General features: G+C 49.3%; 4 protein-coding genes across 4 annotated transcripts; 1 reads left to right on the top strand and 3 right to left on the bottom strand.

Annotated features, from left to right (window-relative positions):
- Positions 1 to 40: 40 nt before the first annotated feature.
- On the bottom strand, positions 41 to 658 carry CkaCkLH20_04307 (cutinase; the record flags this gene model as incomplete). Its single annotated transcript, XM_038887026.1, has 1 exon — positions 41 to 658. One exon carries the CDS (start codon positions 656 to 658, stop codon positions 41 to 43), a length of 618 nt encoding a protein of 205 aa, XP_038747730.1.
- A 2,377-nt stretch (positions 659 to 3,035) lies between these two features.
- CkaCkLH20_04306 (uncharacterized protein) lies at positions 3,036 to 3,963 on the bottom strand (the record flags this gene model as incomplete). Its single annotated transcript, XM_038887025.1, has 2 exons — positions 3,036 to 3,264; positions 3,335 to 3,963. The coding sequence occupies 2 exons, from the start codon at positions 3,961 to 3,963 to the stop codon at positions 3,036 to 3,038; spliced, it is 858 nt and encodes a 285-aa protein (XP_038747729.1).
- Positions 3,964 to 5,338: 1,375 nt separating this feature from the next.
- CkaCkLH20_04305 (putative pfs domain-containing protein) lies at positions 5,339 to 8,497 on the top strand (the record flags this gene model as incomplete). The annotated part of the gene is made up of 2 exons (XM_038887024.1): positions 5,339 to 6,326; positions 6,396 to 8,497. 2 exons carry the CDS (start codon positions 5,339 to 5,341, stop codon positions 8,495 to 8,497), a joined length of 3,090 nt encoding a protein of 1,029 aa, XP_038747728.1.
- A 4,728-nt stretch (positions 8,498 to 13,225) lies between these two features.
- Positions 13,226 to 15,339, bottom strand: CkaCkLH20_04304 (uncharacterized protein; the record flags this gene model as incomplete). Its single annotated transcript, XM_038887023.1, has 6 exons — positions 13,226 to 13,585; positions 13,635 to 13,857; positions 13,904 to 14,013; positions 14,074 to 14,538; positions 14,594 to 15,161; positions 15,242 to 15,339. 6 exons carry the CDS (start codon positions 15,337 to 15,339, stop codon positions 13,226 to 13,228), a joined length of 1,824 nt encoding a protein of 607 aa, XP_038747727.1.
- Between the last annotated feature and the right edge of the window lie 209 nt (positions 15,340 to 15,548).

Raw genomic sequence — 15,548 nt, 5'->3', positions numbered from 1 at the left:
ATAACATCAAAGGGCTGATCATCCAAGAAACCCAGTCTTCTTAAGCGACCGCGCCCTTGATGAAAGTAGCAGCAGTCTTGGTGTCCGCGCCGTATCCAACGTGTCCAGAGGCGCTGGCGCTTCCGCAACCTCCAGCGCTAGCACATCCGCCAGCGCCGCAGACACTGTCACCGGAAGCGCAGAAGCTCTTGAACTTGCCAGCAGCAACGCCAGTGACGCCCTGGGCCTTGAAGGGGTCTCCGAAAGTGACGGCGGCGGCGAGAGGCTTGCCGCTGAGCTTCTTGCCGGCATTGTGGACAACCATGCCGCCCTGGCTGTAGCCCGTGAGGATGAGCTTCGTCTGCGGGCACTTGCTGAGCCAGGAGTTGGCCTGGTTGGCCATGGCGACGCTTCCGGGGCCGGAGCCTCCGCTCTCAGCCATGATACCGCCCATATCGGCAGGGTAGGAGACTCCCTCGACGGTGACGGCGTCAGCTCCGAGAGCAGCCTGGACGTCGCGCTGGAGGCCGGGTCCGACGACGCTTCCGAGAGTGCCCATCTCAGTGGTGCCACGGGCGAAGAGAAGGGTGAAGGCCTTGCAACCCGACTGGCGGACTTCGATGGGGTTGGCGGCCGCAAGAGCGGCGAAGAGAGTGGCGGTGATGGCGGCGGTCTTCATCTTGAATGTTGAGGATGGTTGGTGCGGTTTGAAGCGAAAGTCTTGTCGAAAGAGCGATCAGAGTTGACTATCGAGTTGAGTCGAAAAAGAACGAAATGCACTGAGAGGCAGAGAGCGAGTGAAAATGTTGCTTGAAGAAGCTTGGAAAGGAGGCGGGAAACGACCGGATGGTTGCTGTTGTTCCTGATGATCTCTTCGGGTAGCTACATCGTCGGCGACGGCCTCAACTCTTATACGAAGACCGTTCACTTCTCAACCGAGGCTTAGAAGCTCAGATATCAACAAAAGCAAGAGAACATCTCCACGCCCGCCACGAACGCCATCCCATGTTTGAGGCGATGAGCTTAGTTCGTCCAAAAACGATGTTTCTTGCGATCTCTCCGTTTCATGGTGATTGGTGGCTTCATCCCGTAGACACCAATGTCTCAACCTGCAGTCGGTTTAATCAAAAGTAATCGGATTGACACGGTTCTCCTGTTGAACGGGCACTCCTTTCTCTGTGACATATCATATTGGCAACGCGGGTGCATTGACACACATTCCTGGAGAGTGACACAACGCTTGGACGTTAGCAGTCACCAACGTCGAACGCCATGATTGGCTGTTCGTGTCACACCATTCACACCATCCCATGGATTTCAGGAGTGTCTTCGTATGCAAGTTGTTTCTTATGTCCAATGTCCATGATCTCACAAACGAACCATCCGTCACAAAATGCACGCCGGTTCTGGGAAGACACATGGAGACCCCTCTTAGAAAGCTTCTCGACGTTCTGTTCGCTCCGAGGTAACCGAAAAATCCACGAAAAGACCGGAAATAATGTGGGCGTCTTAATTAAAATGTTCTGGACCTTCTTCGGGCGCCAGCCACTTGGTAAGGAACAAGCCGGGAAGAGGCATCCTCGAAGGATTCGGTGGGCACCAATCGCATCTGATGTTTTTCGACATTTCTCCTGAACTAAACAATGACACAAGGATCAACACCATCGGTGAGTTATTTTCAAGATTACTCTGGTTGCTCTGAGTTCATCTCGATTGAGAAAATGAGACTTGGCCAAACTCCTATTGCCTTTACTCCCGATATCAATGGGAAGAGAACGGCCTAGAAGCCTCTCGACGCATTAATATTTCCAATCAATGTACCAGTAAAGAGCGCCATATTGCGTTTCACCTCGGTCGGCATAAAGACGTCGTCAATTTACGGCCCGGCAGATAAGCATACTACCTTTCGTGACTTAATGATCGTCTTAATCACCAGGGTTGGTCGTTCTATTTCCAGTGACACCGGTGCGCTGCCAGAACAAGAAACCATACCCAGAATTCCGGCTTTCCATACAATAGTGCCAAGTTCAATGATGATACCTTGTTATGGGCTTTCTGGGCCGAGGTTCGTCAGCTCTTGCCCGCTCGAATAGTGGTTTTGATTTGGGCATCAAGAAGTAATGGCTCTTCCGAGTAGTCATGTGTTCATGATCGTGAGGGGATCTACGTCTTTGGCAGAACGTCTCACTTACACAAATCTCGTCGGTGGCAATTACGGCGTCTCTCGGATTCGCGTTCCAATACTGGCCAGTCCACTCAAACTGTGAGAAAATCGTGCGATTTTATCCCTTCCCCGCACCACCAGTGTTGAGACAAAGATGACCTTGAAGTAGAAGCTAAGGACTAGAAGCAGCTCACAGGATGTCGCTACCGCGCCATTTGGACTTCAGGGAGACGAATTTTGAGGTATCAATCATGCTGTCTGGGCATCATTAGCAAGACTAGCTCCCGAACTCTGTTCTAGAAGCCTTTCCCATATCTAGTTCATATCACAAGGAATGCCACTGGAGAAAAGTCATCGCAAGCCTCACGAACGGAAAGCTGCTGACATTTTACCGCCAAGGCGAAATTGAGGTTACACGACATACGACAACCATCACTTTCGAAATGACATTTCCCACAGCTTGGTGAAAGTTGCGCGAGACACTCGAAGAATTCTGGAAGTCACAGGCGAACCGGTGATAAGCCAGGGGCTGCGACGGAATGTCTCGGGGGCTCCTGGGGAGCCGGCGTGTCAAGTCGTTCTTCACTTGGAGTTGTATGTCACTGCACATCTAACGCTCCCCGAGAATTTCTTATCCACGTTCCATGTGGAGATATGTACAGGCAAAACGTCGGCCGGATGGGAAGGGAAAGGGGCGGTGCAGGTCGAATACGCATGACGAGAGAGACATGCACAGTCGCTGATCAGGGTCTCCCCCGCAGCCTCAAGGCGATCATCGAGGCTGGCGAATTGGCTCTTGGCTCCCAAGACATCATCTGACGCCCAATTTCCATGGTCCAAACCTCCACCCTGCTACCTGACTCCCTCGAAGCCGAGGTGATTGAGAACAGAATCACAGAGACACGCAGCCATTGGCGCTGTTCTCGACAAAGATGCCGCCCAGTATCTGCCCTTCGTTCAACCCGGCCTCTTGAAATCCGTCGAATACGACTGTCTTCGTCTCGGTGGGCTTTTTCAACATGCCAATTTGCAAGGCGCCACCACCGGCGTTGTTGTTTGGGAGGACCTTGGTCACAGACTTCAGAGGCTCGTTGTTTTCCGAGAAGAATACTTGCATGGTACTGCGAGAAAGTCAGTCATTGCAATGGTTTGGGTCTGATGTTTCAGTGTTTATATCTCCCATGAACCTACTTTTGGGGTACATTGAGGGTGACAGCGAAGTTCTGCCACACGTCAAACTTCAGGGGAGTTGTGAAGACGACACTATTGTTCCGATCCATCATCTTCCAATTACTTGCAGGTGGCTCTGTTCCATTTTGACCCAGCGGCAGCCCTAGCTGCAGCGCAAACTGTGCGCCCCCTGAGTCGTTTGTCTCATGGAACGCAGTTAGGTACTCGTGCGTAAGATTCAGCTTGCGAGACGAGTCTTGCATTGAGCTCCAGTGGAAGGTCATTACCCCCTGGTTCGACGCGTCTGATCCATTGCCAAGCAGAAGACCAGCACGGCGGAAGCCGAGTTGGGGGTTCTTTCCTGGGGGCGGGTTGAAAATGGATCGGTCATTGATCGTCACCTCCAATGACTTGAAGTTGCCCGTGACGTTGGAAGCATCGAAGCGTGATATGGTTGGGACGCTAGGGAACAAGATGATCTTGGACCATGGATCCTCACCTTTAGTGAAGCCGGGATTGTATGGGCTTGCGTTTGTGTCGAAGGTTTCGAGGGTGAAGTTCTGCGGTATACGTCCGTCTAGAACAATCGGGCATTGAACAGATGCAGCAAGTGCTTGAAGAGAGCGTAAGGCCACATGTGGCAAAATCATTGTGAAAAGTGGCTGAAGAGAGTGACTGAAGCGAAATTGATAGAGACTGTCTAGTGTCCAAAGTTGTGGACTTGCATTTAGGAACGGCCTCCATCTTAAATTCCTCCCATTATGAATGGTTGTCCTGGAAGACAGCCAGTTGATCGCTTTACCCCCACTCATATGATACCAAAACCTTATTCTTGCTGGTAAGGGGTGAAAGCTTATTTCATGCTCGTCTGAACATTTATTTACCGATACCGAAGGACCCTTCCGCAAAGTTCATTATGCCATGTTGATCATTGTATGGAGGGACCTTCGATTCGGAACTCTCCGTATTCAAGGTCATGGATAAGAGCAGTTTTTTGATGCAAGTGTGAACGGTCTGGAGCCTGTATACAACGTTGATGTTGCCTCAAGATGAGACGTGCAGACGAATCGTAATTCCCTGTCTGGGTTGTTCTTGAGTCATGCGCTTGAGGGAGCTAGGCGAAAATCTCGAAAGTGAGATCCGGCGATCGGGCTGCTGGTAGATCTCAAATTCATGTCAACTATTGACCGACGTTTCCGTAGAACACCTACTTATTTCATTTGAGCGACACCATAGATATCCCTGCAGTATCACCCAGTGATGTATGACTGAACTTTGCGTTAGGGACCAATTTGACTATTTGAAACCCTCGTAATCATAATATTCTTTTCGACTTCAACTGAAATTGCGACGCGAAGCTCAAATAAGCTGTGTGTCATCTTCTCTTAACGTAGTTGTGCAGCGTGCACGCACTAAACAGTAATACTGCCATCGTTCAATATCAAAGTAGGACTTCTGTTGTTTCAACATAGTGAGAAATCAAGAACAACTTTTGCAGCTCGTTGAGTATCAACCTTTCCATCTTATGCGTGCACAGCTTGGTGTCTCAATCTGTTCAGAATTCTGCTCCACCGTCGAACGCTTCAAGATCACGAGCCTGCTTAAGTCTCAACACCCGAACTTCTTCTGTACCACATTCGTCTTTTTGCATATTGAGAGCCTCAGCCAACGTGGGGCGCAGCACGTTGATGATTTACAATTGGACAGCTAATGCAATATTCTATGCAATACAATGCACCCATCAATCCTTATTGTTCTAGCTCGCCATACCCAAGGAGTTACCATTGGGCAGCCGTGAGCGCGTAATCAAGAATTCCCATTCGCCGTTGTGCATTCTGGTGCTTGCCACTCTCCCCTCGTTTTTCTTCCGTCATCTTCGATAAAAATCAGGTTCTGCTGGTTGTATCCAAGTTTTGCCTTCCCCCTTTTCTGTTGTTTTCCCCGAGCTATCCAAAGGTTCTCTGTTCATGCGTACCGTACTCAGAAGACTTCATTTGAACCAGTCTTTCCTTCATCCCGGCTGCCATGTCTGACCCGTCAAAGTACTCAATCGGGTGGATTTGCGCCATCAGCACTGAGTACGTCGCTGCTCGAGCCTTTCTCGACGCAACACACGACCCTCCCGAATGCGTTGCTCCGAACGATGGCAATGAGTATACGCTTGGGCAAATAGGCAAGCATAACGTTGTTGTCGCTGTTCTGCCAGATGCCGAGTATGGATTGTCGACAGCGTCTGCCGTTGCTAAGGGCATGCTGTGTTCATTCCCCAACATCCGCGCTGGCCTTATGGTCGGCATTGCTGGAGGCGCCCCCATACTTAGCCTTGGTCGGGATATTCGGTTAGGGGATATTGTTGTCAGCTCTCCATGCGACGGACACGGCGGCGTGTTTCAGTATGACTTCGGCAAATTGGTCCAGACTGTAGATGGACAAACCTTCCAGCCAACCCGCTTTCTGAACCAACCCCCGGACGTTCTCAGAGCTGCTGTTACCGGCCTGAAGGTTGAGATCGAAGAGCAGGGCCACACTATTGATCAGGAAATTGAAGCAGTCTTTGCGAAGAAGCCAAGACTACGATCGAAGTATAGTCGACCACCTCCCGAAGCAGACAAGCTTTACTTAAGCCATGTTGTTTCCGACTCGAGCAAGCCAGAACCAGGGCCAGAAATGCTGGTACATCGACCTAGACGAACAGAAGAAAAGGACAACCCGGCCATCTTCTACGGACTAATAGCCTCTGCGAATCAACTCATAAAAGACGCTACCCAGAGAGACAAGCTAGCCAAAAGCAATCAAGTCTTATGCTTTGAAATGGAAGCAGCGGGACTTATGAATCACTTTCCTTGTTTGGTGATCAGGGGCATCTGTGATTATTCCGACTCGCACAAGAACAAGCAGTGGCAGGGCTATGCAGCTATGGCAGCAGCTGCATACGGGAGGGCCATAATTCGACGTATTCAGAGGAACCGGCTTGAACTTGAGAAGAAATTAACATCAGTTCTTTCCAATGATGGTAAGTAAAATCCCTTCAAACAAGAGGTTGAAACTCTCCACGCATTCTTCTCAAATCTAACATGCGAAGTTGAGAATGTCAGGCAAGATGTGTCTCAAGTCAAAGTCATGATAGACTACGGCAACCTTGACAAGCTCTCCGTGGCAGAAGAGGCTGAGTACAATTCGAGTCACAATCAGCATGAGCCGAAATGCCATCCGAAAACAAGGATCGACCTACTGGAAGAGATTCAAGTCTGGGCAGAAGACGAAAACGACCACCGTATCTACTGGCTTAGTGGATCTGCTGGGACCGGAAAGTCTACCATTTCTAGAACGATTGCACAGAGGTTCTACAATGAGAAGCTACTCGCTGCCACCTTTTTCTTCAAGAGAGGTATTGCTGCTTGCAACACAGCATCAATGCTATTTTCAACTATTGCTCGCCAACTAGCGAGGCACCGACCTGCACTACAGAGCTTCCTAATAGACGCTATTAAGGAGACAGACAACATTGCCTCAAAAGGTATTGAAGATCAATACCGTAAACTGATCTTCAACCCAATGGAGAATGCTTTTATAAACATCTATGAAAAAGTATTTGAACAGGTCTACCGCAAGGTCTACAAAACGACGTTCAAGCAAGTGTACTTGGACCTAATCAAGACATCAAAATCTTCGGACCACTCGATTGATGTCGAGAAATATGCCGATCGAGAAATTGTCAACGACCTTCAGTACATTCTCAAGCCTGCTATCGAGGAAGCCCTGAGGCTCGCCCATGGAACGAAAGTTGCAGAAACCCAAATAAACGTGGACGCCATGAACACAGACGTTGAGTATAGCTACGAGCAAAAGTTCGGGGGGCTTCTCAGAGGCGAAGCCTTAGCTATGTCTCGGAGACTGGCTAGTATCGCTGCAGGAGAAGACGAAGCTTCTCAAAGAATGGCCAAAAAGGCAGCAAGAGCAAAGGCGTACGAGAAAGCTTTCGAGGCATCACAAGAAGAAGTCAAATTGCAAACTTCGTTTCTCGTTCTCGATGCATTGGACGAGTGTTCATCGGCGGAAGACATTGCAGCCTTTGTCCCACTGCTATCTGAGCTCTCCAAGTCTAGGGTTTTCAGCATCAAAGTATTCCTCACTAGCAGACCAGAACACGCTGTTCGCTGTCCATTCACACCGATCACAGGTCTCTACGAGAAGGTTCTGCACAAGGTTATGCCGGAAATCGTCTCCAGGGACATCAGAATCTTTCTCAGGGACGAATTGGCGGCTATGAAAGATAAGTGGAATGCCAGAAAGCGGAACAACAAGAGACAGCAACTGCAACTCGGTTGGCCAGGAGAATCGAGACTAGAAATTCTGGTGGAGCAAGCCAGCGGCATTTTCATTTTCGCAGCGACTATATGTCGCTTTCTCGACGACCCTTTTCAGAACCCTGAAGATCAGTTGTCCCTTGTCATTGATGCCACGAAGGCAGGTGGTATTAACCACAGATTGTCACCCACATATCTCCCTGTACTCTGGCAATTGAAGATAAACCGCACCAAGCAAGAGACGGACTTCATGTTGAACATGTTCCGGAGAATCGTTGGGACCGTCATTCTGATCGAGCAGCCATTGCCTGTCGATTCAATAAGTGGTCTACTGGGCATCGACGTCACACAAGTTGAGAGAATACTGGATCCCTTGATTTCTTTGATCGACATTCCGGAAGATCGAAATGCGCCTGTCAAGCCTTTTCATCTATCTTTTCGGGATTTCCTCTTGAGTCCGGAGGCTGGAAACTTCCAAATCCTTTATCAGCAAACACATCAGCAAATCGCGCTTAGCTGCATGGATTTACTTACCAATACACGTCGGCATCAGTTGCATTACAACATGTGCAACTTAGATTTTGCGTCGCCGTCAACAGTCGACTCTGACTCGGTTTCGCGGTACCTGCAGCCACATGTCCAATATGCATGTCTTTACTGGGTGTATCACCTTTCGGAGGGTGGTATGCGCATCCAAACCGGCGACGAGGCCTACAAGCTCCTGAGGACTCATTTGCTCCATTGGCTTGAGGTTCTGAGCATTCTTGGACCGGTAGAGAATGCAATATCCATGCTCAACAGACTGATTGGCCTTGTCGATGTAAGTCCACCTTCGCCCCGCTTTTGCAGGTTGACGTTACTGAGTCGAAGCTGCTAGTCTACAAATGAACATGAGCTTCTTGCGTTCCTTAACGACGCGATATGGTTTGTAAGGAACAACATGTCCAGTCTACGCAGCTACCCACTCCAAATTTACTGGTCCGGCCTTACGTTCGCGCCACCGAGCAGCGAAGTACGAAAAGCTTTTAGAGCCAACTTCACCGCTCTGGTTGAGTTCAAGACACTTCAGATAGTCCAATGGGCACCACGACTTCTCAAAACACTCGAGTCGGAGTACATCAGAACCTTTCAATGCATGGCAATGTCCCCGGACTCAACACTGATCGCATGCGGAGACGCTCATGGGGTAATACATATCTGGAAAACATCCTCGTGTGATTATTTACGCGAGATAAGACTCCAAATACACCACACACTCAGCCACCTAATAATCCGGCTGAAAACCCCGACTTCACTCACTTTCTCTGAAGACTCTTCAAAAGTTGTGGTAGCAACCACAACGGACTTACAAGTCTATGAAGTGAACACAGGCACGTTTTTATGGGCTTCTCGAGATTTCGAGGCTGGTCCAGATCACGTTGCAGTTTCCGCGTATCAGAACATCATGGCCTCAGCTCACAAAGACTGCCGCGTCATGCTGTGGGCAGTCCCGACGGGAACGCCAATCTCAACTCTGTCGTCAAACGTTTCTCAAAAGGAAGAACGAGATCCCCTTGAGAGGGGGTTCTTGACGTTCTCAACAGTGGCCCCCATTGTCGTGGCGTCTTTTGGGAAGACCATTTACGTTTGGAACACGGACACTGCCTCCATCGTCCGCAGGTTTTGTCAAAGTTCTCGAGTGGTCTGCCCAATGACGATTTTAACGGGAACTTCCTTACTGGCTATCAAGGAAGAGACCGGATGTGTATCTCTGTATGATCTCAACAACGCTGAACTCAAACGCTCTTTCGAAGGCTGTCCAGGGGCCTTCGGGCAGCTTGCTGTATCACACGACGCTAAGCTCATAGCATTCGACTCGCCTGGAACCTCCCAAAACACTAAAAATATATCAATCCGTGCCGTTGGAACCGGGGACTACATTGAAGTACTGGAACACCCACATTACAATCTACCACCAATAAATTGCCCCTTGGCATGGTCTCGAGATGGGAGTCGTTTTGTTCAGGCCGATACATCCTATGCTCGCATTTGGGAGTTCCCTCCAATAGGCGAAATGAACGAACAGCCCATTCAGCATATACAGTCAAGGTTTCAAGCGAGACATGCGGACAGTTGCTTCACATCTGAATCCACGCAAGGGCATATCATAGTCTCAACTCATAAAGGGGGGGTCATGAGACTATGGTCATCAAGGACTGGCGAGCTTCAACAGAGTATCAAAGGTTTTGCAGGTCCACTCGTACCCCGAAATGTAGCCATATCACCAGATCTGGAGTACGTCTTTGAAGCAGACTCCCGTGGAAACCGCCGAGTCTGGCCTGTGCACGATCCAGACAATGCTGTTACAATCTCGGAGATTGGTTCATATAACTTATACGGAATTTGGACCGCAAGGTTTTCGCCTGACTCCAAACTTCTGTTAACCTGTTCACTCCATGAGGTCAGTGTCTGGACTGTACAAGGAGTGAAAAGGTTTCAAGACCTTCCAAACTGTGGACTCCCTGTAGTCGTTTCAGCAGACTTCAAGCTGGTGGAGTATACGGTCAGATCTTCAGTCACGGACTCATTCGATGCCAGTGTCGAACATAAAGTGCTTTGGACGGAGAAAGACCAAGTCATCGGGTTCCCGGAGCCTGTGAGTGAGACCATGACTCTATCCACGTCGCCAGACACATCATGGATAGCGTTCTCGAGATTTGATGAGACCAGTAGGCACTTCATCATTTCGATCTGGTCAATTGATGGCGGTATCCAGGTAACATTAGATGAGAAGCTCGGGTTTCTTTCTTCAACGTCCACCTTCTCACCACACCAACAACATTACGCCTCAATAAACGAGAAAGGCACAGTCTTTCTTTTTTATTGCAATACGCAAAGGGGCTTTTCTGTTGGCCTGGAAGAGACAACCGACATACATGAAGTAAAAGTCTTGTTTCACTCAGATGACTCGCTCTTCATCACCGACAGTCGTACGATTTCTCACACCACAAATAGGCAAGAAACCAATCCACAAAAGGTCCTTGCGACCAGTTCGAGTCAGCTATGCGTTACTCTCCCGCCAAAAAGACATGTTCGTCACGCCTATGGACTCGATGCAGCAGGAGAGTGGATAACTTGGAACGGCGATCGCGTCATTCTGCTGCCTTCGAATATGCAGGCCATGCACGGAGGCAACGCAATTGCCGACAGAAATGTAGCTATTGGAGATTCAAGCGTTGCCTGGTTGACGAAGTCGAAAGAGATTGCCATTATAGGGTGTTCCACGACATCTAACCCTGGAATGGCAGTCAGGCCTACTCAATGAACAACAGTGGGACTGGCCAATGCTGGCGACGATGAGTGTAGATCTGTGAAAAGACATAAAGTAAATCAGTGAGAGCTTTTGCGAAGCAATGAGAAATATCAAGCGACTCTGAGAGCTCACTTAAACCCAGTGTTATGTAGACAATTAGTGTCGTGATCTGTTCTTGAGAACTATTGTACGTCTCCTCATCACCAGCTGCTTAGGCCTCAATATCTGGTCGCTTTCCGCGTCTTGATGTGGAACCCCCACCAGCAGGACGATGTGGTTGAGAGCAAAGAAGACTACCTAAGTTGTCGAATATGGCTACAGGCCCATATCAGGAAAACGTGTACACATGTGGTCATCGCGTGGCACGAAAACAAAATAAAAAGAGAAAAGGCTTGTATCATGCAACAACTTGAGTATTAACTTCCCACATAGAACACGGTATAAGTGCACACCCAGCGCTCAACACTATGAGGGCTACACGCCCATAATCAAAGGCTCAAAAAGTTCATACCTGTCCTTCAACGCCGGCCGGCATCGCTGCATCCGCGAGAGATTTGCTTACCTCAACCTACCGATTTGCAGATCACTTTAGCAACAGCCCTAGAACTCATCCCACTCCCTTGATTCCCCTGCGATCCTAGTCAATGAGACCTCCGTGCGGGCTGCTACCACCAGTCTTCTTGTTCAAATTGTGTCCAGAAGCGGGGGCGGTATGATAGTGCGCAATTTGGCTCCATCAACTTCCGGTGTGACCCAAATGTACGTCGAATCCTGCGTCCGTTGCTCGAGATCAGCTGCCTCTTCAAGCCGGGCATGCAAAGTCGTCACGCAACGAACCAGCATGAAGGCATACGCACCAAAAGATATCTTGCAACTATCGTTTCCGATAACATTTCAGCATATCTCCGACCAGCTATCTCTGGCAACAACCCGTGATGCGTGGGCCGGAAACAGCAACGACCTCTCAATCTACTACACAACCGACCCAATGTTCGAGAAGGTTGGCACAGGAGACCAAGGACTCGGTCTAGCCTTCACAGATATTGATGAAAATGAATTTGGGCCCCGTTTCAATCAGCTACTCAACACCTTCTTTATGCTAGGCCAGATGAAATTGCTCGTCATGAGTACGGGCGGGGCTCAACATGAAGAAGCAACTTTCCAGCCAAACGTTACCACAAATGCGACAATTAGTATCCAGGTGGAAGTATTCGAGATCTCGAAGACCTGGATCTTGTTATGCTTGCTGTCATGCGGCGTTCTTCTCGCCGGTGGTATCTCGAGTGTGGTTATTACCCACCTGACGGTTGCGCCGGATGTTCTGGGCTATGTGTCTACGCTAGTCCGAAGCTCGCAAGTCGACCTCCCATTTCGCACGAACTGGCTTGAAGGAGCAGAACTCTCGCAAAGGATCAGGAAAAAGCGGTTTCGATATGGATGGACGCATCAAGTCGTCGATGGAGAACCTCTCTTTGCAATTAGGCTTGAGAACGAGACGGAACGAGTTGGGGACTTGATATACGAGAAACGAGAACCCTGATAGTACATCAATTCGCAATTCTCTTGCATCCTGCGCTTGCGTAGTGGGGCTTTCTGCGGTTGAATCAGCCTCTTCAGCTCCCAATATAATGATCCTACGCTTGACAAACTAGCACATACGGCCATACCCATTGGAGAACTCGGGATCCCGTCCGCTCTCCCATAGATAAGCCAATGAGGGCCGGATTAGTAGTTGGGTCGGTGACGATCAGCGAATACCTGGTGTTGTATGTTTTTTGGATGTTGTGCTGAATGTATCTTAGAGTCTTTTTTTGGGCAGGTGGTGTTAAAGCAGGGAGCCCCACCAAGACATAAAACCTCGACCAGCGATAGGCTTGAAGCTATTGCAATACAAATAGAGTATATAAATATAAGTAGTTAACTATGTTGTACCCTAGAAAGCTATCTCGCTTTTAAGCTGGGACTGCTAAAGCACTATCTACCTACCTCAGAGAGCTGGAAAGCACTAGTAAACAATGGATGCGCCACTCTAAACAACTTCACCCACTTTCTTATATTGGTACACAAGGTAGTCACTAACACCAACTTTGAGAAATCCAGCTGCTCAAGCTCGTGATGATCTATCCAACTATGTAAATCGAATGCGTCTTTGTGCCGGGCCTATTATGAGCGGAATGGTCAGGTTAGTTCTTGAGGAACTTGTTTACTTCGGTGATCTAGAGACGGCCTAAGTCGGCACGGAGGACACAACCATTCCCTAAAATTCACTGCATGTTGCTATTTGGCTCAGCTCCTGATAGGAAGCATGATTATTTAAGCTGACACTTCGCCGTTACTGCTTGCTCCAAACTTGACCCGTACATTCTTCGCCGCCATCCGCTTTCCATCATGCACGATGGTAAAGTCCAGACTGATGCCGTCACACACCATCGTCATATCCCACTCCAAACGGTAGAAAACCCTTCCCGCGGGGTTGGTATATGTCGGTAGACTCTCAAAGTCGATTCGTTTGTTCCATGCAATGGTGCAAAGTCGTTTGACAGTGGCATCTCCGCGTTTAGGGGCCGGAGACGCGGTAGAATATTGAAGCGCCACCAGAATTTCGTTGGGCGGCCTCTCGTACAGGCGGTAAAACTTGTGACTGATGGTACTGGCTTCACAGACATCGGTTCCCTATTCCACAAGTTAAATTAGTTCAGTGTGGTCATACCTCGAAGCGTACCTGTTTCAAGTACCATTCCATTTGGTTGCGTGCAACCCACTTCATTTCTATCTCGTCCCAAGCTCTGTCAATTGCCAAGTGGACACTTGGATTATATGTAGTGTAGAAGTTTGTTCCGTAATTGACTCTTGCGATTCGCGACTCCACCTTCACCGAGAAATCCGGAACTCGGTTCAGCTGCGAAAGTCCTCGAATAACCGCACCACGGCATATAGCACTCCACCTGCATAGTTTTAGTACAATCAGGTAGGTAGCGCGGTGAAACTCACGGTCTGGATCCTTGGGCCTGCAAGACTTCTGTGTGTTCATTGCCAAGGCTTTGAACAAGGCGGTTGTGAAGATACGGGCAACGACCGAAACCGCCAACGAGAATAACATACTGATTGACTTCAGCAACTATTCAAGCACAGATTAGCATTGGGTAGAGAAAAGAGCTTACCTTGGGAAGCCTCTCGTACTTCTGTTGGACTTGCTGCACCTGCTTCTGAACAAGCTCCTCAACCTGGCTGGAGATCTGCCCGAAGACTGGGTCCAAATGCGGATGATTGAGTGTCAGCATTGGCTTTCGTGAGAGGCTGCTAGTTCCAATGGTCGGACGGCAGCCATACGGTAGGGTAACGATCCAGTCTTTTTGCTGGCCGAAAAACTGCCTCTTGATGCCGTGTTCCCAGTCACTGTGGAGCAGTCTCTGGACCTCGTCCTTGGATATGGCATCCCAAACGTCAGGGCCAACCGTGCGTCTCATCAGGTCAACAAAGGCTTGGTCAAGAAACACGCCGCCGCAGAGCCACCCGTCGCCCTTCACTGCTTCCTTAACGACCATAGGCTCAACAGTCACAATTTCGTACGAAATGAGATCGACAGTACCACCCCCCGCGTCGCAGACGACGAAGTGATCTCCGTTCTGTATGTGACTATCGTTAGCAATCTCAAGTATTTGATGAAGCTGAAAGGCTCACTTTGATGTCAGGGCGGTGTCGTAGGTCATACATGGTCGCTAACGCAGCGACTTCCGGTTCAGAGGCGAATGATAAGACGGTATCCCCAGCTGGACGAGTTTCCAGGATTCCTGCATCCTCAGCGGCCTGCCTCATGCGTATCTTGGAGTACTCAGGCCAAATTGCCGGTACTGTGATCACGACATGGAAGGTGCAAAGTCTCAGGAGACCTTTTCCCGTTGCCCGAGTGATACAGTCAATGGAGTGGTTCCAAAGATGCCGCAGGTAGGTGCTAATAACCTCTACCACATCTCTGTTGGATTCCTCCAGAAGCCTCCTGGCAGTGGCTATCTGGGGAGACTGTTGCAACTCAGGTGCAAGGTCCCTTGAATCTATGAGAAGCAGTTTGAACCACTTGAGGCTTTCTTCGGCTCTGTCGGCCGGTACTCCGTATCCCCAAAAGGTCTCGTCCTGGATGGGGCCGTAAAGAATTGTAGAGGGCGCTTTCTCGGTATCCGAGTTGAGACTCAGTTCCGAGGGCCACTGGGTAATGACCTCGATATTCTTTGGCTGGCCCGCAAACGCCCAGCTAACTCCCGAGAAGCTATGGATCCGAACAGGCACTTAGTCTTCTATTTTCAGTCCGGCGGGGTGCAAATTGCTGCTCACGTGGTTCCGAAATCGATGCCGATGACGATGGTTTGCTCTTGCCCATCGTTGACCCTCAACGTATCGCTGAGGAGGGATCCGATATGCGCATCGCCCATCTTGATTGATGTCTTGGGGTTGAGTCGAATTCTGCCTTCAAGATTTCTCATACAAACCACGAAATGTGTCTGGAGGCTTGATGTCTCAGTGCGAACAGAGTGTTGGTTGTATTCCCCTAGACAAGACTGGTAAAAGGTCAGCCCAAACTTTTACTTGGCCAAGTTGCGCATTTCGTCACATGTTAATTCGCAGTCTTTGAGCAAGACTG

The sequence above is a fragment of the Colletotrichum karsti genome, assembly GCF_011947395.1.
Source record: "Colletotrichum karsti strain CkLH20 chromosome Unknown Scaffold11, whole genome shotgun sequence".
In the NCBI taxonomy this organism is placed as follows: Eukaryota; Fungi; Ascomycota; class Sordariomycetes; order Glomerellales; family Glomerellaceae; genus Colletotrichum; species Colletotrichum karsti.
Note: the sequence above shows the minus strand (reverse complement) of the source record. Positions and strands in the feature narration are given on the sequence as shown.